Source organism: Chiloscyllium plagiosum, unplaced genomic scaffold (genome assembly GCF_037043375.1).
Source record: "Chiloscyllium plagiosum isolate Xiang-an unplaced genomic scaffold, Cpla_swu_hap1 HiC_scaffold_8, whole genome shotgun sequence".
In the NCBI taxonomy this organism is placed as follows: Eukaryota; Metazoa; Chordata; class Chondrichthyes; order Orectolobiformes; family Hemiscylliidae; genus Chiloscyllium; species Chiloscyllium plagiosum.
The window spans coordinates 49,491,441-49,511,220 of NW_028270146.1; the positions used below are offsets into that span (position 1 = coordinate 49,491,441).

Below are 19,780 nucleotides of genomic sequence, written 5' to 3' on the forward strand. Positions count from 1 at the left end.
GTTCACAGCCTTAGACATTAAGTAGATGGATCAATTATGCTGTTTGCCTGAATGGTTCCCTTAACTTTTTGTACTATTTGATTATGAGTGTCACCATTAAATAAAGCATTTGTTGCTCAACCTTAATTGCCTGTGAGAAGGAGATAATGAGGTAAAAACAAAGACTGCAGATGCTGGAAACCAGATTCTGGATTAGTGGTGCTGGAAAAGCACGGTTCAGGCAGCATCCAAGGAGCAATTCAGCTGGGGTATTTTCTCTACCTTTTGATCCTGGAGATTGAGGTTCAAGTCCTATCTGCTCCACAGGTGTGTTAAAGCATCTCTGAACAGAAGGGGGATTTAGTAATGGAATGTGACGAAATGGCGAGGCATTGAATAGGTATTTTGTGTCGCTCTTCGCACTGGAGGACATGAATAACATGCCAGAAATTGACAAAGAGATGAAGGTAGGTGAGAACCTGGAAACAATCATCATCACGAAGGAGATAGTGTTGGGCAGGCTAATGGACCTAAAGGTAGACAAGTCTCCTGGCACTGATGGAATACATCCCAGGGTGCTAAAAGTAATGGTAGGAGAAATAACAAATGCACTTGTGGTAATTTTTCAAAATTCACTGAACTCTGGGGCAGTTCCAGCGGATTGAAAAACAGCCACTGTTGAAAAAGGAAGATAGACAAAAGATGGGGAATTATATACCAGTTGGCTTAGCTTCTATAGTGGGGAAAATGTTTGAGTCTATTATCAAGGAAGAAATAGCAAGGCATCGAGATAGAAATTGTCCGGTTGGGCAGACACAGCATAGGTCCATGAAGGAACAGGTCATGCGTAACTAATCTTTTGGAATTCTGTGAAGACATTACAAGTATGGTGGACACTGGGGACCCAGTAGATGTAGTGTATCTAGATTTCCAAAAGAAATTTGACAAGGTGCTGCACAGAAAGCTGTTGCCTAAGAAAAAGATGCTAGGCGTTATGGGCAGTGTCTTAGCAAGGATAGAGGATTGGTTAACCAACAGGAAGCAAAGTGTGGGAATAAATAAATGCTATTCTGGTTGACAATCAGTGACTAGTGGTGTGCCTCAGGTATCAGTCTTGGGACTGCAATTAGAGATGATTTGGAGTTGGTGACCACATGTAGTGTAACCATCTAAGATGCATGGTAGAGTAAAGTGTGCAGAGGACTGTGAAGTCTTGCAAAGGGATGTAGACAGTAGTGGGCAAAGGTCTGACAGATGGATCACAGTATTAATAAATGTGAAGTCATCCATTTTGGTAGGAATAACAGTAAAAATGACTATTACTTAATGGTAAGAAATTGCAGCACACTGCTGTGCAGAATCACAGAAGGTAAGTCTGCAGGTGCAACAGTTAATTAAGAAAGCAAATGGAATTTTGTCCTTCATTGTGTTGAGTTTAGAAACAGGGAGGTTGTGTTGCAGCTATATCGGGTGCTGGTGAAACCACACTTGGAGATTTGGTTGCCTTACTTTGGGAAAGGATTACTGGCACTGGAGGGGGTGTAAAGGAGATTCACTAGGTTGATTCTGGAGTTGTGAGGGTTGGCTTATGAGGAGAGACTGAGTAGACTGGGATTATATTCATTGGAATTCAGAAGAATTTTGTAGAAACATAAAATTATGAAGAGAATAGATAAGATCGAAGTAGAGAGGATGTTTCCACTGGTGGGTGAAACTAGGTTAAGAGGCATAGCCTCAAAATTAGGGGGAGCAGCTTAGGACGGAATTGAGAAGCAACGTCTTCACCCAGAGATTTGTGAATCTATGGAATTCCTTACCTAATGAAGTGGTTGAGGCTTCCTGAGTAAATGTTCTTAAAGTTAAGATTTTTTGAACAGTAAAAGAATTAAAGGTTATAGTGAGAGAGTGGGTAAGTGGAGCTGAGGCCACGAAAATATCAACCATGATCACCTTGAATAGCGGAGCAGGCTTCAAAGTCCAGGTGGCCTGCTCCTGCTCCTAGTTTTCATCTTATGTTCTTATTTACTACAAAATATCTGCAACCAGTGATTGTGGGATATTTGTGCAACTGGAGCTCTGAATCCATTTTTGGGAGCTGCCCAGTCTAGCCCTAAATGTGTTCCAGGGATTTTCTCTGTTATGTCAAGCAAACTCAGTTCAATGTAGGAAACACTTGTTAGGGTGGTAGTTAACATTCGGAATGAAACAGATATCAACTGAGATTTCCTCTCCTGTTACTGCTCAGTCTGGCTTGATGTTTGTCAAAAGGATTAGACATGGATGAGACTTTGGAAAGTTGTTGTATTTGTGAGCCAAGCAAGAGTCTGCAGTTTCTAGGAAATTGGGTGTGAAAGTTTGGCGTGGGAAAGCAAATTAAACCAATTTCCTGAACTCTCGAAAAGCTCCTTATAAGGTGGTGAGGACAAGCCAGGGAACTATAGATCAGTGAGCCTGATGTTGGTGGTGGGCAAGTTATTGAAGGGAATCCTGAGAGACAGGATGTACATGTATTTGGAAAGGCAAGGACTGATTAGGATTAGTCAACATGGCTTTGTGCATGGGAAATGGTGTTTCTCAAACTTGATGGAGTTTTGTAAAGAAGCAACAAAGAGGATTGATGAGGGCAAAGCAGTAGATGTGATCTATATCGACTTGAGTAAGGCGTTTGACAAGCTTTCCCATGGGAGACTGGTTAGCAAGGTTAGATCTCACAAAACACAGAGAGACTTAGTCTTTCGGATACAGAACTGGCACAAAGGCAGAGGGTAGTGGTGGAGGGTTGTCTTTCAGACTGGAGGCCTGTGACCAGTGGAGTGCTGCAAGGATCGGTGCTGGGTCCACTACTTTTCATCATTTATATGAATGATTTGGATGTGCGCATAAGAGGTATTGTTATTACGTTTGCAGATGACACCAAATTTGGAGATGTAGTGGACAGCAAAAAAGGGTTACTTCGGATTACAACGGGGTCTTGATCGGATGGGCCAATGGGCTGAGAAGTGGCAAATGGAGTTTAATTTAGATAAATGTGAGGTGCTGCATTTTGGAAAAGCAAATCTTAGCAGGACTTATACACTTAATGATAAGGTCCTGGGGAGTGTTGCTAAACAAAGAGACCTTGGAGTGCACGTTCATAGCTCCTTGAAAGTAGAGTCACAGGTAGATAGGATTTTTGGTATGATTTCCTTTATTGGTCAGAGTATTGAGTACAGGAGTTGGGATGTCATGTTGTGGCTATACAGGATATTGGTTAGGCCACTGTTGGAATATTGCATGCAGTTCTGGTCTCCTTCCTATTGAAAAGATGTTGTGAAACTTGAAAGGGTTCAGGAAAGATTTACAAGGATGTTGCCAGGGTTGGAGGATTTGAGCTATAGGGAGAGGCTGAACAGGCTGGGGCTATTTTCCCTGGAGCGTCGGAGGCTGAGGGGTGACCTTTATCGAGGTTTACAAAATTGAGGGGCATGGATTGGATAAATAGGCAGAGCCATTTCCCTGGGTTGAGGGGGTCCATAACCAGAGGGTATAGGTTTAGGGTGAGAGGGGAAAGATATAAAAGCGATCTAAGGGACAACTTTTTCACGCAGAGGGTGGTATGTGTATGGAATGAGCTGCAGAGGAAGTGGTGGAGGTAAGTACAATTGCAACATTTAAAAGGCATCTGGATGGGTATGTGAATAGGAAGGATTTGGAGAGATGTGGGCCGTGTGCTGGCAGGTGGGACTAGATTGGGTTGGGATATCTGGTTGGCATGGATGGGTTGGACCGAAGGATCTGTTTCCGTGCTGTGCATCTCTGACTTTGACTCGAAGTTGTACATGTTCTAGGATTATGACTATATCTGATCTTTGGGTTCAAATGATAATTGGAAAAAGATGACATTTTGTGAATAATTGTGAAGATTTCATAAAACTGACATATAAAACAGGAAAAATGAGCAGCTTCTGTACTTATTGTCATCATGTTCAGGTCCACGAACGCACTGAAGAAATGGATTTTCTGTTGCTGGTTGTCCGTAAGCTACTCCGTACAAATTCACGGTTTGTTAAGGTGAGTCTTTCATAAAATGCCTAAACAGATTCCTTCAATGATTACCACCTACACAAAGATATTTACAATTTTATCTGTGCAATATCTAGTGCAAAAGTGTAGCACATTTCATTCTTTGTTGTAAAGCATGTTATTTGTGCTATGAATGAGTTGCTCAGGCCATGTGAGGAACTAAAGAAACATGTAATTGTTGGGGCTTATATTTGTTATATGTTTGGAGTTTGGTCAGTTTGGTGACATTTGACAATTCCTTACAATACTGTGGTGTTATATTTTGTTCAGTGGTAGCACTTCTGCCTCGTATCAGAGCATTGTTGGATCTCACCTCATTATGAAGTGTTGCGCATGTCATCTAGGTCAGTCTGTCCCAAATTATTTTTCAGTGTAACCCCATTTTAACACTTGAGAATCAACCTAACGTCAGGCACCAAAAAAAAGCACTGTAGCATTCAGTGTATAATTACTGATGTTTCTACATTGCAGATCAATATGTAATACATGATATCAGTAGGAAAATGTATTTTAGTTTACTGGGTCAAAAGATGATTTCATATTCTTATGTAGGCTTTAGCCATGCTGTTCACAATCCTGGTGATAGATGATTCAGTGCTGTGTTGCCCATTGCCCTCTATAAAGATGGCACTTGTTCGTCTGGGCATGTCAGCAGGGGAAATCTGTCAGCTGTCTCCCTGTTCAGCACAAACACAAGACCAGTAGCTACTTATTTGGGGTTGTGCCCTAAATGTGAAGCCTCTCTGTCCATCCTCCATGCTGTCCTCTGCCATGAGAACGGACCTCTATGTCACAGAAGCCAAACACCAACTCTCCAACACCACATCCTACCTCCCCTTTGCCCACAACCCCACTGGACTCTATCAGGCCAAAATCACCTGCACTGTCCATGTCCTCATTGCCTCCGGTGATTTCCCCTCCACTGTCTCCAAACTCATGGTCTCCCAGCCCGATACTGTCCAGTTCTACCTGCTCCCCAATATCCACAAGCCCAACTACCCTGGCCCACTGAACTCCTACCTCGACTCCATCCTCTTTCCCTTAGTTCAGGCACTTCCCTACCTACATCACTTAATGAGGCATTAAGTGAATGCAATTTTTTTCCCATGCGATTCCTTCTTAGTTTTCCCTATCCTTTGTCTCCAAACTATAAAAGAAACCTCATTGGAGTTTCAGTTTCTAACATGACATTTAAACTACCTCCTTGCAGAGATGCACCTTTTTTATGGTATAATTCAGGTACAGGTCAGCATGGATAGGCATAAAATTAACATGGAAATCTGTATATTTATAAATATTGATGCTATAACTTGCTGTTGCTAAAGGTCTATAGAAATAGGAGCATGCATAGGCCACTTAAATTCTTGAGCATGCTCTGCCGTTTAGCTGGAGCATCGCTGATATTCTACCATGACACCATTTCTTGCTGTATCCCAATTTCCTTTCAGTATCTAGAAATCTATTGATCTGTCTTGAGTATACTCAGTCTCCACGGACCTCTGCATTGATCTGGATTCAAAACAAGAAAGGACAACCTAAACCAATAATTTATTTACCATAATGCATTGATTGGATGGCATCTGGAGTGCTTATGTACTTATAGTGTTTCAAAATGTTTTTGTTTTAATTTTGATAAATTCATGGTAGTTTTCACTTTGAAAAGTGTTTGTTAAATTCTCACAGGTGATTCTAATGTCTGCTACAATTAATTGCATGGAATTTGCAGACTACTTTGCAGTACCATTCCGAAAGACCCTGACCCCTGCCTATGTATTTGAGGTAGATGGAGTCCCATACAGCATTGATGAATATTATCTTGATGATCTCAAAGAGCTGATCCATTTCCAGGTGAGATGGTTTTTAATAAATTTTTGCAAAATTAAGCTTTTTTTTGGATTTTCTGAAAAATAGAAATCAAGACAGAAGTGCATATTTGAAATTTTATGTTCAACTTTCATGACTTTGGAGAATTTGTATGTTTTAATGTTCTCCAGAGTTAAGGATAGCTTTTATTCTAATAATCCAATTGCCCTTTGTGGGGCACAGGCAGGAATTATTTTTTTTTCCCTTGGTAGAGTGATCAGTGACCAGGGTTGGGGAGAGGAGGTTTAGAGGGGACGTGAGGATAAGTTTTTTTTAAACTATTCAGAGTTGGAACGCATCACCTGTAAGGGTGGTACAGGCAGAAACACTCATGACATTTAAGTCGTCTTGAGATGTGCGTTTGTGATGCCAGTGCGCACAAGGCTCTGGGCCAAGTGCTGGACAATGGGAATAGAATAGTTAGGTAGTTGTTTTTAATGTACGCAGACTTGATGGGCCCCAAATGTCTTTTCCCCGAATATCTCTAATGCTGAGAGAAATCAACAGACAGCAGGTCCTGGCAAGTTAAAATGATCACCCCAACAACCTTGTGGACAAGGGGACATTGATCTTCCTTCTCAGATTTCCCCTTGACCCTTAATAGCAATATTTTATTTTTGTGTTTGTTCACATGTGTATACGGGAAGTGTTAAAATTCTAACGAGTAGAGACACATGTCAGTAGTTCATAATTGTTCACCTAGTGTTCCATCTTTTCATTATTTTTCCAAAAGTAATTCTTAAGTACAGAAAGCTGGTCCATGCTTTCTATCAATCAGGGTGTAAAAAACATAAGTTGGGGAATTTTGTGTACTTCTCATAAAAGCTTTAACTAGTGATTAGTTAGGAAATCGTGGGCCTTGATTTCCAGTACACAGTTCCAGTGAGATATAACAAGTGTTAAAAGTGTGTGTGTTGATATTTAGAGGGGATCGCATCAATGTGCATCATCTGGCTAAAGCTGATGTATTTATTGGCCAATCACGGAACGTCTTTTTTCGCTTTCTTTGTTTTCTACATAGTTTTTCTCTCCATTGTTGCTGCTAGACCTGCATTGTTTCTTGAGCACTTTGTGTATTTATTTCAGGTCTCCGGCATCCACATATTTTGCTTTCATCATTCAATTTGTGTTTGTTGCCTCTTCCAATGTAGAAGAAGAAATTGGTTAGAAATTGTTGTCTCTTAAAGTATAAGTAGTGAGGATGAGGCGCCCTTTGATATACGAAGAAAGAGGGTTGAGAACGAAAGTTCGTATGTCATGGATTTGAATAATGTCAGTTGACAACAAATATCTTGAGCTTGAGTTTAAAAAAAAACAGAGTCATGTAAACATAGTTGCACATCATGGAAACAGATATTTCGGTCCAACTCGTCTATGCCGACCAGATATCCTAAATTAATCTAGTCCCATTTGCCAACATTTGGCCCATATCCCTCTAAACCCTTCCTATTCATATACTTATCCAGGTAACTTTTTAAATGTTGTTATTGTACCAGCATCCACCACTTCCTTTGGCTGTTAGTTTGAGACATGCACCATCCTCTGCATGAAAATATTGCCCCTTAGGTCTCTTTTTAAATCTTTCCCCTCTCACCTTAAGCCTTTGCCATCTAGTTTTGGACTCCTCCACCCCAGGGAAAAGACCATGGCTATTCACCTTATCCATGCTCCTCATGGTTTTATAGACCTCTACACGGTGACCCCTTAGCCTCTGATGCTCCACAAAAAACAGCCCCAGCCTATTCAGCCTCTCCCTATAGCTCAAACCCTCCAACACCAGCAACATCCTTGTAAATCTTTTCTGAACCATTTCAAGTTTCACAATATCTTCCCTATAGCCAGGAGACCAGATTTGTACTCAGTATTCCAAAGTACCCTAATCAATGTCCTGTAGTCAATGCACTAACCAATTAAGGCAAGCATACCAAATGCCGCCTTCACTATTCTCCGTACCTGCAATTCACTTTCAAGGAGCCATGAACCTGCACTCCAAGGTCTCTTTGCTCAGCAACACTCGCCAGGACCTTTCCATTAAGTGTACAAGTCCTGCCCTGATTTGCCTTTCCGAAACACAGCACCTCACATTCATCTAAATCAAATTCCATCTGCCACTCAGCCCATTGGCCGATCTGATCAAGATCCTAGGCAAAAGTGAGAACTGCAGATGCTGGAGATCAGAGTCAAGATTAGAGTGGTGCTGGAAAAACACAGCAGGTCAGGCAGCATCCGAGGACTAGGAAAATTGATGTTTTGGGCAAAAGCCCTTCATCACGAAAGAGGTGTTGTGCTTTGTGATAATCTTCTTTGCTGAGCACTGTAGCTCCAATTTTGATGTCATCTGCAGACTTACTAACTATACCTCCTATGTTCACATTCAAATCGTTTATGTAAATGACTAAAAGCAATGGTCCCAGCACTGATCCTTGTGGTACAACGCCATTGTAGTTGGGGAAAAAAATATAAAGGCTTTAGAATGGGAAGAGGCAATTTAGCCAGATATGGCAATCTTTGTAGCTTGATCATGATCATGAACATTCACAGGAGGTCCATGAGCAGAATTGGTCACGAATAAAGGGAGGGATCACCTGGACTATCAACTATTGTAATTTGCTTAAAAATGATTGTGGCTGCTATTTGGGATTTTGGCTATGGTAACAGTTGAGAATCTAAAGTTCACCTTAGTGGCCTTGCAATGGTTCCTGCACCTGACTGCAATCCTTTGAAGATAGTATTGTCATGTAATGATTGTATCACTGGATTGTATGGAGTGATATTGCAGAGAAAATTATGCCATAATGTCAGTTTGATCATCTGTATACAGCTTTAATGTGATCAGTAAATAAAAATTCAGATCATTATAGGGCCTTGAGACTGTCAAATTATTATTTATAGCAAACTGGTTCGCTGATGTCCTTTCGGGAAAGTGCAATTATCATCCTTATTTGATCTGTCTTAACCTTGCCTTTATTACCATCCTAATGTGCTTTACAGTTGACTTTGAATCAAACTGGCAAACTGCATCGATCTGGGACCAAAATTGCCACCACTTTTTCAAGAGGAATTGGGGATATGCGATAAATAAGTAATAGTATTTCCAGTAATGTCTACATCTCATGAATTTATTTTATTAAAAGAAGTTTTCTTGCATTACTTTGTTAGTGCTTTCCAGATATGGAATGATTGTTTTATTCTGTTTAATTCCTAGATTTCACCTTCATTTTGTAATGAACCAAAAATCCTGCCTGAAGTCTATAACACAGCAGTAACTCTGATCCTCTACTTTGATGAGCTAGAAAATAAAGAAAATGGGTAAGTGACAAACAAAGAGTTACATTTTAATTTCATTATCAGGGACAAAACACAAGTAGATGAGACTTCGAATTTTGTGCTGATCGGACTAGTGGCCAAAGAAGGATTGAGCCAACTACTATACACTGAATGTAGTCACAACTCCTCCTGGTTAGATAGAAGCAAAGTGTATGGAACATGGATAGTACGGTAGTCAGGCTACATCACTGCTATACCTGTGATATTAAAGAAGTCAAAATGTTTTGTTATCTAGTTGTCAGTTTAAAAGGTGCAGACGCATGGTGTTTTTTTGTGCCTTTATTAATAACTTATTGTTCTAATTAAGAATTATGAGGTAATTTTCAGCAATTTGCTCACCTTCTCTTTGTAAATGAGCTTCAGTGCTTTGCCAGGTACTTTAACATTTTGCAGAGAATCATAATCTTTATTGGAATTTAAAGGCATAATGTCTAAAGTGTGATATTGAATTAGATCCCCAGTATGTGTCTCCAAATTTTCTTTCCATAATGGCTGGCAGAGGCATAAACAAACATCTGATTTGATGTTGCTGGTTTTACATTTACCACTCAATATCAAAGTTACAATGTAAATTATCCAAAAGGATCACAGCAGGCAGTCACAGAGCATCACAGTCTTAGTGCTAAATGTGAAAAAATGGACTGCTTCTCACTATTGATTGTTCTACAAAAAGACACAGATTTTAAAAAATGAATATGACACACAGTAAATTTGCTGAGTTCAAGTTGGCAGCAAGGTACCCCTCACCACATTATTTGTACACCTGGAAATCTTGAGTACGCTTTGGCAATTTTTCCTTCCATCCCTTTTGGTTGCATTTTCAGGTCAGTAATTGTGGCAGCTGAGGTACTTTGCTGACACATTGATTTGGACAATGTAAGATATTAAAAATTTGAAGGGGTGAGGGTAACCTTTTTGTCTTCTGTGTATATCTATATCAGTTACTTAACAATGTTAGTGTTCTGAACATTATCGGTTGTGTTTGTATTGAGACTGGAAAAGATCTCCCAAATGTTTTGATTGCACTTTAGTTGTGTTTATCCATATATTTCTGCTAATAGTTGAATTTTTTCAAACTTGGGACTGGACGGTTGAAGTTATAAGGAGAGGCTGGATAGAGTGGGACGTTTCTCACTGTAATGTAGAGGTTTGAGGGGTGGCCTTAAGGAGGATTATAAAATCATGAGCATGTATCAGGTGTGTTGCAAAGGTCTTTTACCTAGAGTAAGGGAGTTCAAAACTATTTTTAAGGTGAGAGAAATTTAAAAGGGACCTGAGGGATAGCTTTTTCATTGAGGGTGGTCCATTTATGGAATGAACTGCCAAAGGATATGGTGGATGCAGTATAGTTACACCATTTAAAAGACATTTGGACAGGAACATGACTAGGAAAGGTTTAGAGGGATGGGGCCAAATGTAGGTAAATGGGACTAATTTAGTTTGGGAAACCTGGTCAGCATGGACGAGTTCGACTGAAGGATCTGTTTCCGGACTATAGGACTTTATGCAGTATTTTAGGTGTTCTACTTGTGTATCCCCCAAAATTAAGTAAGCATTTCATGATAAAGTTAATGTTGAAGCAAATTTTCATACAATTTTGTTAACTCTGATTTTAATAGATCAACAGGAATGAACTTGAACCGTGGCAGTGTATTGGTATTTTTGCCAGGTAATGTTTAAAAATTGTTCTAATGTTCAACAATATCATTTGAACAAGGGTGCCAAACATATTTCAGTTAACATGTTCAGCTCAGACTTATTCGTTTCAGTCAAACTGGTGAAACTAGTCGATTACGTGAGCAGAAGACTTTGCATCATGAAAATCCATCTCTTACTTCCGGGTTCAGAGTAACTCAGAACTAACAGAGCAGCAATGAAGGCAGCTACTCGACAAAGAACTTGTTCTGTAACATCAAGAAAATGTGACATGGCTGCTGTTTTTCTGATTTGAACAGAATCTCATTAAGTTAATGCCTTACGCTGCTTTCCAAGAGTGTGAGAATACCTTCGTATTCATTATAAACCCTAAAAACCCAAAGCAGCACCACTGATATTTGCCCAATCTTCGGCTTGTGGTTGTTGTCAGAGTTATTTTAAGTGCAGACTTGCTCTTGACTTACTAAATAGAATATTTGTATTAGCAGAAATTGCAAACTTTCCTGGTCTAACTTGGCTTTGTTTTGTGCTGTAAGTACACTGGAGGTCCATTTTAATATGATTTAACATCCTGTGACGACTAATTATGGGGGGAGTGTGTGTTACAGCTCCCAAAAGTAGATCGTCATCATCAAAATCTTGGTTTTCCTAGTTAAAGTGGTGAGAAAATAGGTGTTTTCTTATTAATATGGTGTAGTTGTAAAGTGGTTTCATTTTTTGGATCTCTGTATTTGCACTGTAAAGGCCTTTGTAATATTAAGTCTTGAATATCTTTTCAAAAGCAAAAGTGCTGCAAATTACTTGGCAAATTTAAAGTGATTTTGTTTTTGTTTTCTTGTACATAGATATCAGATATACAATATAGCTACAATTAGGATATATACTTTGTTCAGATTTTGCGTTAATACATTTTCTCCCAGATACTTCGTCTGTGCTCACCTCTAATGTGTCCTATTTTCAGGCCTGGCAGAAATAAATTACCTGCATGAAGTCCTCACCTCCATGGTTCAGAAGAGGTATGGCATTGTTATTGACGTACAATGCAAGAGAGCAAATTCTTTGATAATGTATTGGTTTACTGACTCCTGGTTGCTCAGTATCTGCTTTCCTCCTGCCATTGAGGTCGCTTGAGCAGTTTTTCTCCCTTCACAGCTGTATATAAAAGCATGTTACCATAAATCTGATTCACTGAAAAACAGTTTGTGTGTAATTTTGTTGAATTTGAAAGTTGGTGCATTTTCCACTGTAATTGAGCAGTCCAGTCTTTCTTATTAAGCCCACGGTTGCAACTTATTACTTGAATTATTTCTGGAGAGTTTTCAAGTTAATAAACGGGGATTGTCAAAATGTCAATATCTTACAATACTGAATGATGCTATTCAGCCTGTTACATTGTTCTCGCTCTTAGACAGCAATTAATGCAATTTGTATTCTGTTTTGCCCATAACACTGCAGTTTTTTTCTGGAAATCTCTCGTATTATGAATTCTTCCTTCTAAAGAAGGTGCATTTTGAAAATAAATACTCTAAATGCTCATTAAAAATGTGTGTTTTGAAAAGAATGTTGCAAGCAACTTAGCATTTTTAATAAATAGTAAGTAATCAAGTGCAACCAATCTGAGTTCCATCACCATGTGTATATGTTAAATACAAATGTCAACATTTACCTATAAGAAATATTATGGTTTGTACGTGGCACTTTGACAGACGTTGTTAACTTAATGTAGTAGAGTTTAGTGGTTCTGGTTGTTTGTCTGACATGATGGAGAATAAGATGTTTTTTGTCTATACTTAAGTAGGAGTAAGGGTACAATAAAAGCAAAGGTCTATATTCTGCTCAATTAAGCTATGTCTGAAGAGCTCCTAAATAACTGTGTGCAGGAGGTGCCTCTAGCTGGAGCAACCCAAGCCCTGAGTTTTGGAGCTTGAGTAGGAGTGGGGTAGGCATTCATGAGTTGGGAGGTTCATTGGTCGTCCATGTGACCTTGCAACTTATGTGTAGGCATAGAGGGGATAGGTGACCACCAGACAAATGAATGGGACCAAGCGGGTAGTGAGGGCATCCCTTGAATACATTTAATTTTCAAACTAGTTTTGGAATCAAAGCCAGACTATTATTTAAATGATAAGATGACTCCAAAAAGTTCAGCAGAGGGATTTGGATGCAATTGTTCAAGAAACAGAATGTTAGCATGAAGCTATAACATTTGATTGACAAGGCATTATTGCTGGGCGGTTGGAGGTTAAAAATGGGAAGTTCTGTTGCAGCTGTACAGGCTTTTGGTGAGGTCGCACATACAGTACTGTGTACAGCTTTAGTGGCTATATTTGAGAGAGAAAATACAGGTGTTGGTGGCACTTCATAAGAAATTCACTAGGCTGGTTCCTGAGATGAAGAGGTTGACTTATCAAAAATGGCTGGACAGTTATTTTGGAAGTTTAGCAGAATGAGAGGTGACCTTATTGAAACACAAGATTCTGAGGAGGGGTTGACAAATATTGCGAAGATGCTTTTCTCCCCAAGTTGAGGAACTTTGAGGAAGTTTCTCTTCCAAGTTGAGGAACCTTGAACTAGGAGACATAGATAAAGAATAAGGGGACATTTATTTAAAGATGCTTCTTTTCTGAGTGTAATGTCTATTTGAATTCTTGATCCTGAGTTGGGGAGGCTAGATCACTGAAAGTATTTAACAAAGACATCAGTAGATTTTTGAAATATCAGGAATTAAGGACTATGAGAAATGGCAAAATTAATGCATGGGCAGACGAGCTATAATTTGACGGAATGGTGGGACAGGCTTGAGGAGTTGAATGGCATACACCTGTTGCTTGTATTCTTATGAAAGACTGGTAAGATTGGTAATTCACCATTCCTGATTGCATGATACTCAAATGAGATAGAGCCGGGGACAGAAGAGGAGAGGAGTTTGCAGTATCAATCAAGAAATCAGTTATAGCCATGAGGAGAGGTGATAGCTTGAAAGGAACATACATTAGTCATAATATTAGAAGTAAAAAAAGCCAAAATGGGCAAGCACTCTTGGGTGTGTACTCCTGGCCTCCAAAACAGTCAAGTGTAAGAAAGGGTACGAGTAATAAGCCAATCATGTTATGGGGATTTTACTTATCCAAATATTAATTGAGTAGGTTTAGTGACCATAATTCACTTAGATTGGCAATAGTTATAGAAAAGGTTAAGGGTAGGCCAAGACTCAAAGTTATAAACTGAGCAAAAGCTGATTTTTACCAAGATAAGGTATGAATTGGCTCAAATTGATTGAGCAGCTACTTGTAGATAAGACTGTCACAGCAGTGCTCCCACTGCATTCAAGGAGGAAATAGGTCTGAATAAGGATGGGCCAGAATCAAAGTTCTAAACTGAGTAAAAACTAACTTTAATAAGGTAAGATTCAACTTGGATATCATACCAACATCTGACACCATACTCGCCAGCTTCCTGAGGAGGATAAAATTTCCCTCCTCCAAAACTTCAGTGCCAGGATTGGAAAGGAGTCAGAAATTACAACTCCAAAGGGATTCTCCTACTTAACAACTGTGCAGTATGCTAGCTGGTCATGACTACTTGGATGCAGTCTTGATCACAACACTGGCACGTGATCTACTACATCATCATTCAATCCCAAGGCAAAAGGAATGTTCTCTATCAAAGTGATGAAGGGCTTTTGCCCGAAACATCAATTTTCCTGCTCTGCGGATGCTGTCTGACCTGCTGCGCTTTTTCAGCGCCACACTCTCGACTCTGATCTCCAACATCTGCAGTACTCGCTTTTGCCTGAAGACCAGTGCAGATGACCCCTGGACAGATCACTAGCTCATCTGTTCCTGTATGTCTATTAAATGCCACTAGAAGTGGCTGAAAACAAAGAAATAATTCAGAAGAAAAGCTCAATGTTGAGCCACTTCACGAGCGAAGCAGAGTAGTGAACTTCCAACAATGTCTTCACTAAAATTTCCAGAATTGATTTTAATAGAATAAAGGTAATCTGGAAAGAGCTGAAGATTGTAATTGTCTCATTCGGCGAAGAAGCCATCAGCTACTAAGCAGGAAATACCAAGACTGGTTTGATGAGAATGACCACATGATCTAAGAGGCCATTGACAAGAAGAGAAAAGCTCTTTGCTTCACTGGTGATATCATTTGCCAAATATAAAGAGGAAAACTCATCAAACAGCAAAGGTGCCATTAGAAAGAAGAATTAGAGAACTAGTAGTGGATTGAGAAAGCAAAGGAGCTGCAACTCCTAGCTGACGAGCATAACACCTGAGGCTTTTTTAGTGCCACCAAGACAATATAAGGACCCAAAACACTTGGCCTCAAACTGGTATTTTGAGACTTTTGAGAGAAAACATCAGCCTTCGATGGAAAGGACACTTTAAAGAACTTGTAAACCACATTACAATAACAGATGAGGGCTGAAAATGTGTTGCTGGAAAAGCAGCAGGTCAGGCAGCATCCAAGGAGCAGGAGAATTGACGTTTCGGGCATTAGCCCTTCTTCAGGAAGGATGAGGACGTGTTTGAGGAAATCCCCCAAATCCCATAATGTGGCAGAAGTCAAAGCCACCACTAAACACGTGAAGAATGGAAAAGCCATCAAAGTGGGCAGGATTCCATTGACGAAGCAGAGCTTACCTGTCATTTCGATTAAATGCTGATAAAAATCTTTGACAATGAAGAAATCCCTGATCTTGGGGATGCTGTCATAACTACTGTCTTCAAGAAGGAGACAAAGTAGACTGTGGAAATAACCTGCAGAATCTCCCTATTCCCGATCAGTGGGAACGTCATCACCTGAATTTGTTAGGTGCCTTTACCCAATCTTTGAGGAAATTCCTCCTGAAAGTCAGTGCGGGGCACTTCTGACTGATCCGTGGAACTATGACCATAATGTTCCATGTTCAGCAACTCCAAGAGACATGGCAGGAACAGCACCAACCACTCTACATGGCCTCCTTCAACTGAACCATGGCTCTTGACTCACTCAATCAGGAAATGCTATGGAAGATCCTGTCAAAGACCAGCAGTCCAGTGAAATTCATCAATGTACTCTCTCTTCCATGACTCTGTCAGTGATAGTCCTCACTGGCGGTAATGTGACAGAATTCTTTTGAGGTCAATACAGTAGTCACATAGGGATGGGTAATGGCCGCCATCATTTTCTCTATCTTCTTTGCCTCCATTTTTCATCTTGTCGAAAACACGTTTCCTGTGATGTGGACCTTGTCCACAGGATGGATGGAAAACCTTTCAGCCTCAACCAGTTGAATCTTGAGAGAAATGATCATTTGTGGAGCTACATATGCAGATGACCATGTCATTTGTGTTTTTGGAACAGAATCCTCAAACCTCACTTAACACTTTTAGGAATGCACTGAAATTGAAGCCACTCCAGGTCAAGTTCCAGTTCACCCGCCCATTAAGATTAACGGAGAAATCCTCTCAAATATGGAATGTTTCCCCTACCTGGGAAGACCCATTTCATCTAACATTGATATCAATGCAGAGATCGAACGCCACATCGTTGCCTTTGGATTCCTAAGATTGAGTCTTCTTGATGACCCTGACATCCATACTGATGCTGAGATCCTTGTTTATGAGGCAGTCATCCTTCTGACTCCTTTGTTTCACTCTGAAATTTATACTTTGTATAGATGCTGCCTCAAAGCCCTTGAAGTAGTATCAATGCTATTTTGAGATGGATTCTTGATATGAACGCGGCGGACAGATGTATTAACATCGAAACCCTTGAAGGAGGCAATAGCATCAACAATGAGATCATGATCATCAGAAACCAACTCTGCTGGGCTGGCTTCATGCTTTGTATGCCTAAGTTCCTAACTGCCAAAGTAAATGCTTGCCAGCTTAAGGAAATCACTTAAGAAGAAAACAGTCAAGCATTTTGAGGGCTCCTTGAAGGCTTCCATGAAGAAATGCAACTTGGATGTCAATGTGTGAGACACCTTCATTCAACAGAAACCATCTTGGAAGGATCTCATTTATGAAGGGACCCAATTCTCTGAGAACATCTGTCACCGAAAGAAAGTACGGAAAGGGAATGACTTATGACTCTATGAAATGCCAATGTTCCTGAGACCAAGGACCAGTGCCAACTCCTGGAAACTCCTGCCAATGAGCGATTTAGAGCTACAGCTTGAAAATCTGGTCCATAAGACCATAAGACATATGAGTGGAAGCAAGGCCATTTGGCCTATCGAGTCCACTCTGCCATTTAATTGTGGCTGATGGGCGATTCAATTCTACTTACCCGCACTCTCCCTGTAGACTTAATTCCTTGCGAGATCAAGAATTTATCAATCTCTGCCTTGAAGACACTCAAAGTCCCAGTCTCCACTGCGCTCCGTGGCAATGAATTCCACAGGCCCAATACACTCTGGCTGAAGAAAGGTCTCCTCATTTCCGTTCTAAGTTGACCCCCTCTAATTTTAGTCTTCCCGCCCAACAGAAGCAATTTCCTAGCGTCCACCCTGTCTAAGCCATGCATTATCTTATAAGTTTCTATTAGGTCTCCCCTCCATCTACTAAACTCCAATGAATAAATCCCAGGATCCTCAGCCGTTCATCATATGTTAGGCCTACCATTCCAGGGATCATCCGTGTGCATCTCGGCTGGACATGCTCCAGTATCAGAATGTCCTTCCTGAGGTGTGCGGCCCAAAATTGGACACAGTATTCTAAATGAGGCCTAACTAGAGCTTTATAAAGTCTCAGAAGCACATCGCTGCTTTTGTATTCTAATCTTCTTGAGATGAATAAACCACACAATGACCTGGAGCCTGTGACCAATGACATGGAGTTACCTTGGTGGACAATCATATTCAGTCATGGATAATTGCAGATGAGTGACCATTATTCACTTAAATTGATAGTTATGGAAAAGGATAAAGATGGGCCTAAAATTCAAGGTCTAAACTGAGCAGAAGTTAATTTTACTAAGGTGACTTATGATTTTACTCAAATGGACTGTCAGCAGCTACTTGTAAATGAAACTGTATCACAGCAGTGGGAGGCATTCAAGGAAAAAATAGCGAGAGTGCAAGGCACTCTTTCAAAAAAAATAAGAATGGGACCAAGATCAGAGAACCCTGAATGTCAAGTACCATAAAGGTTAGAATTAAGAAAGTAAGAGCTTATGGCAGATACCCAGGTCTCAATCTTGTACAGTTCATGAAGGAGTATAAAAAGTACAAGGAAGAATTTAAAACAATATTGTGAAAGTGAAGAGAATACATGGGAAAATCTCTTCCAGGTTTTAAATGTAAAAAGAACATGAGAGCAACTTTAGGGATCATAGCAATAACTTGCAAACTAACTGGACATGAAGAAATTCAGATATATACATCAGAGGGGGTACTTGACCCTCAGCTCTGAAGCTTGCCCCTTGCTCTGAAGAACCTCTATGTTGTTTTAGACTAAGCACCATCACCATGGCCCAGAAACACACAGACAAATCTCCTGTTATCCATGGAAATTGCCATTTGTCAACCTGTCATGACCATCTTGTGATCTCTCATACACTTGCAGGCTGCTTGGGAAGACTTCATTTGTAGGGTGCACTAGCAAATTGTATTGAAAGGCAGCTTCCTGGGCACTTTGCAAGCAGGGCTGAAATCCCTGGTGGTGTGGTCAGTTTGGAGGTGGCATAAATGACGACGGATGATACGATGTATATGGAGGTTGGTGGGGTGGTAGTCCGCAAGTAGGCGGCCTGTCTCCCCAATATATCCGCAAGTAGGCGGCCTCTCTGGGACACCCGGACCAACCAACCCAACCACCCCGTGGCTCAACACTTCAACTCCCCCTCCCACTCCACCAAGGACATGCAGGTCCTTGGACTCCTCCATCGCCAGACCATAGCAACACGACGGCTGGAGGAAGAGCACCTCATCTTCTGCCTAGGAACCCTCCAACCACAAGGGATGAACTCAGATTTCTCCAGTTTCCTCATTTCCCCTTCCCCCCCCCTTGTCTCAGTCCCAACCCTCGAACTCAGCACCACCTTCCTAACCTGCAATCTTCTTCCTGACCTCTCTGCCCCCACCCCCACTCCGGCCTATCACCCTCACCTTGACTTCCTTCCAACTATTGCATTTCCAACGCCCCTCCCCCAAGTCCCTCCTCCCTACCTTTTTTCTTAGACTGCTGGGCACACTTTCCTCATTCCTGAAGAAGGGCTCATGCCCGAAACGTTGATTCTCCTGCTCCTTGGATGCTGCCTGACCTGCTGCACTTTTCCAGCAACACATTTTCAGCCCTGATCTCCAGCATCTGTAGTCCTCACTTTTTCCCACTTTGCAAGCAGGGCCAGGCAACCAATTCATGGATTGGACCAGGCTGTAGCACTTGCACATTTCACACCTACCTGGATAGTCCTACCATCATGTTGTGCTAGATAGAACGATCATATGACTTGGCTACTTAGCTTGCTGGTTAGCTGTCCTCAGTCAAGGTGTTTGCATCTTGCTGTATGGCAGTGCTGTTTGGCATCTGGAGCATGTGATTGCAGTTTGTATGGCAAACACACTACTTCTATTGGACTTTGGGACATGGCAGCCTGCTTAGTGCGGATGCAGGTCTCAGCAAAGTCTATGCAATGGCCTGTAATGGATTCCCATTACAGTAAGTCAATGGCATCCTCTGATTCCACTCCAGCAGATTGGCCGCAGACTGGCATCTGGTTGGAGTGTTATTGGTCAGGGAGTTGGTACTTCTGCAGTCTGGGAGTGGGTCAGTCAGTTCCAAGGCTCTATAGCAGTAAGACTGTGGGATAGGGTTAATGTGGTCAAGGCAATGTACAGTCATCAGTCAGGGGTTTGGGCACTTGCTGTTTGCTTAGGTCGCTCATGGTGTCTATA

General features: G+C 40.9%; 1 protein-coding gene across 1 annotated transcript in view; it reads left to right on the top strand.

Annotated features, from left to right (window-relative positions):
• tdrd9 (tudor domain containing 9) overlaps positions 1 to 19,780 on the top strand; it is a 146,758-nt gene that overhangs the window by 49,353 nt on the left and 77,625 nt on the right. The window contains exons 7-11 of the mRNA XM_087989480.1: positions 3,949 to 4,029; positions 5,725 to 5,889; positions 9,110 to 9,213; positions 10,851 to 10,900; positions 11,849 to 11,903. Coding sequence (XP_087845606.1) covers positions 3,949 to 4,029; positions 5,725 to 5,889; positions 9,110 to 9,213; positions 10,851 to 10,900; positions 11,849 to 11,903 — 455 coding nt within the window. The remainder of the gene's footprint in view (positions 1 to 3,948; positions 4,030 to 5,724; positions 5,890 to 9,109; positions 9,214 to 10,850; positions 10,901 to 11,848; positions 11,904 to 19,780) is intronic.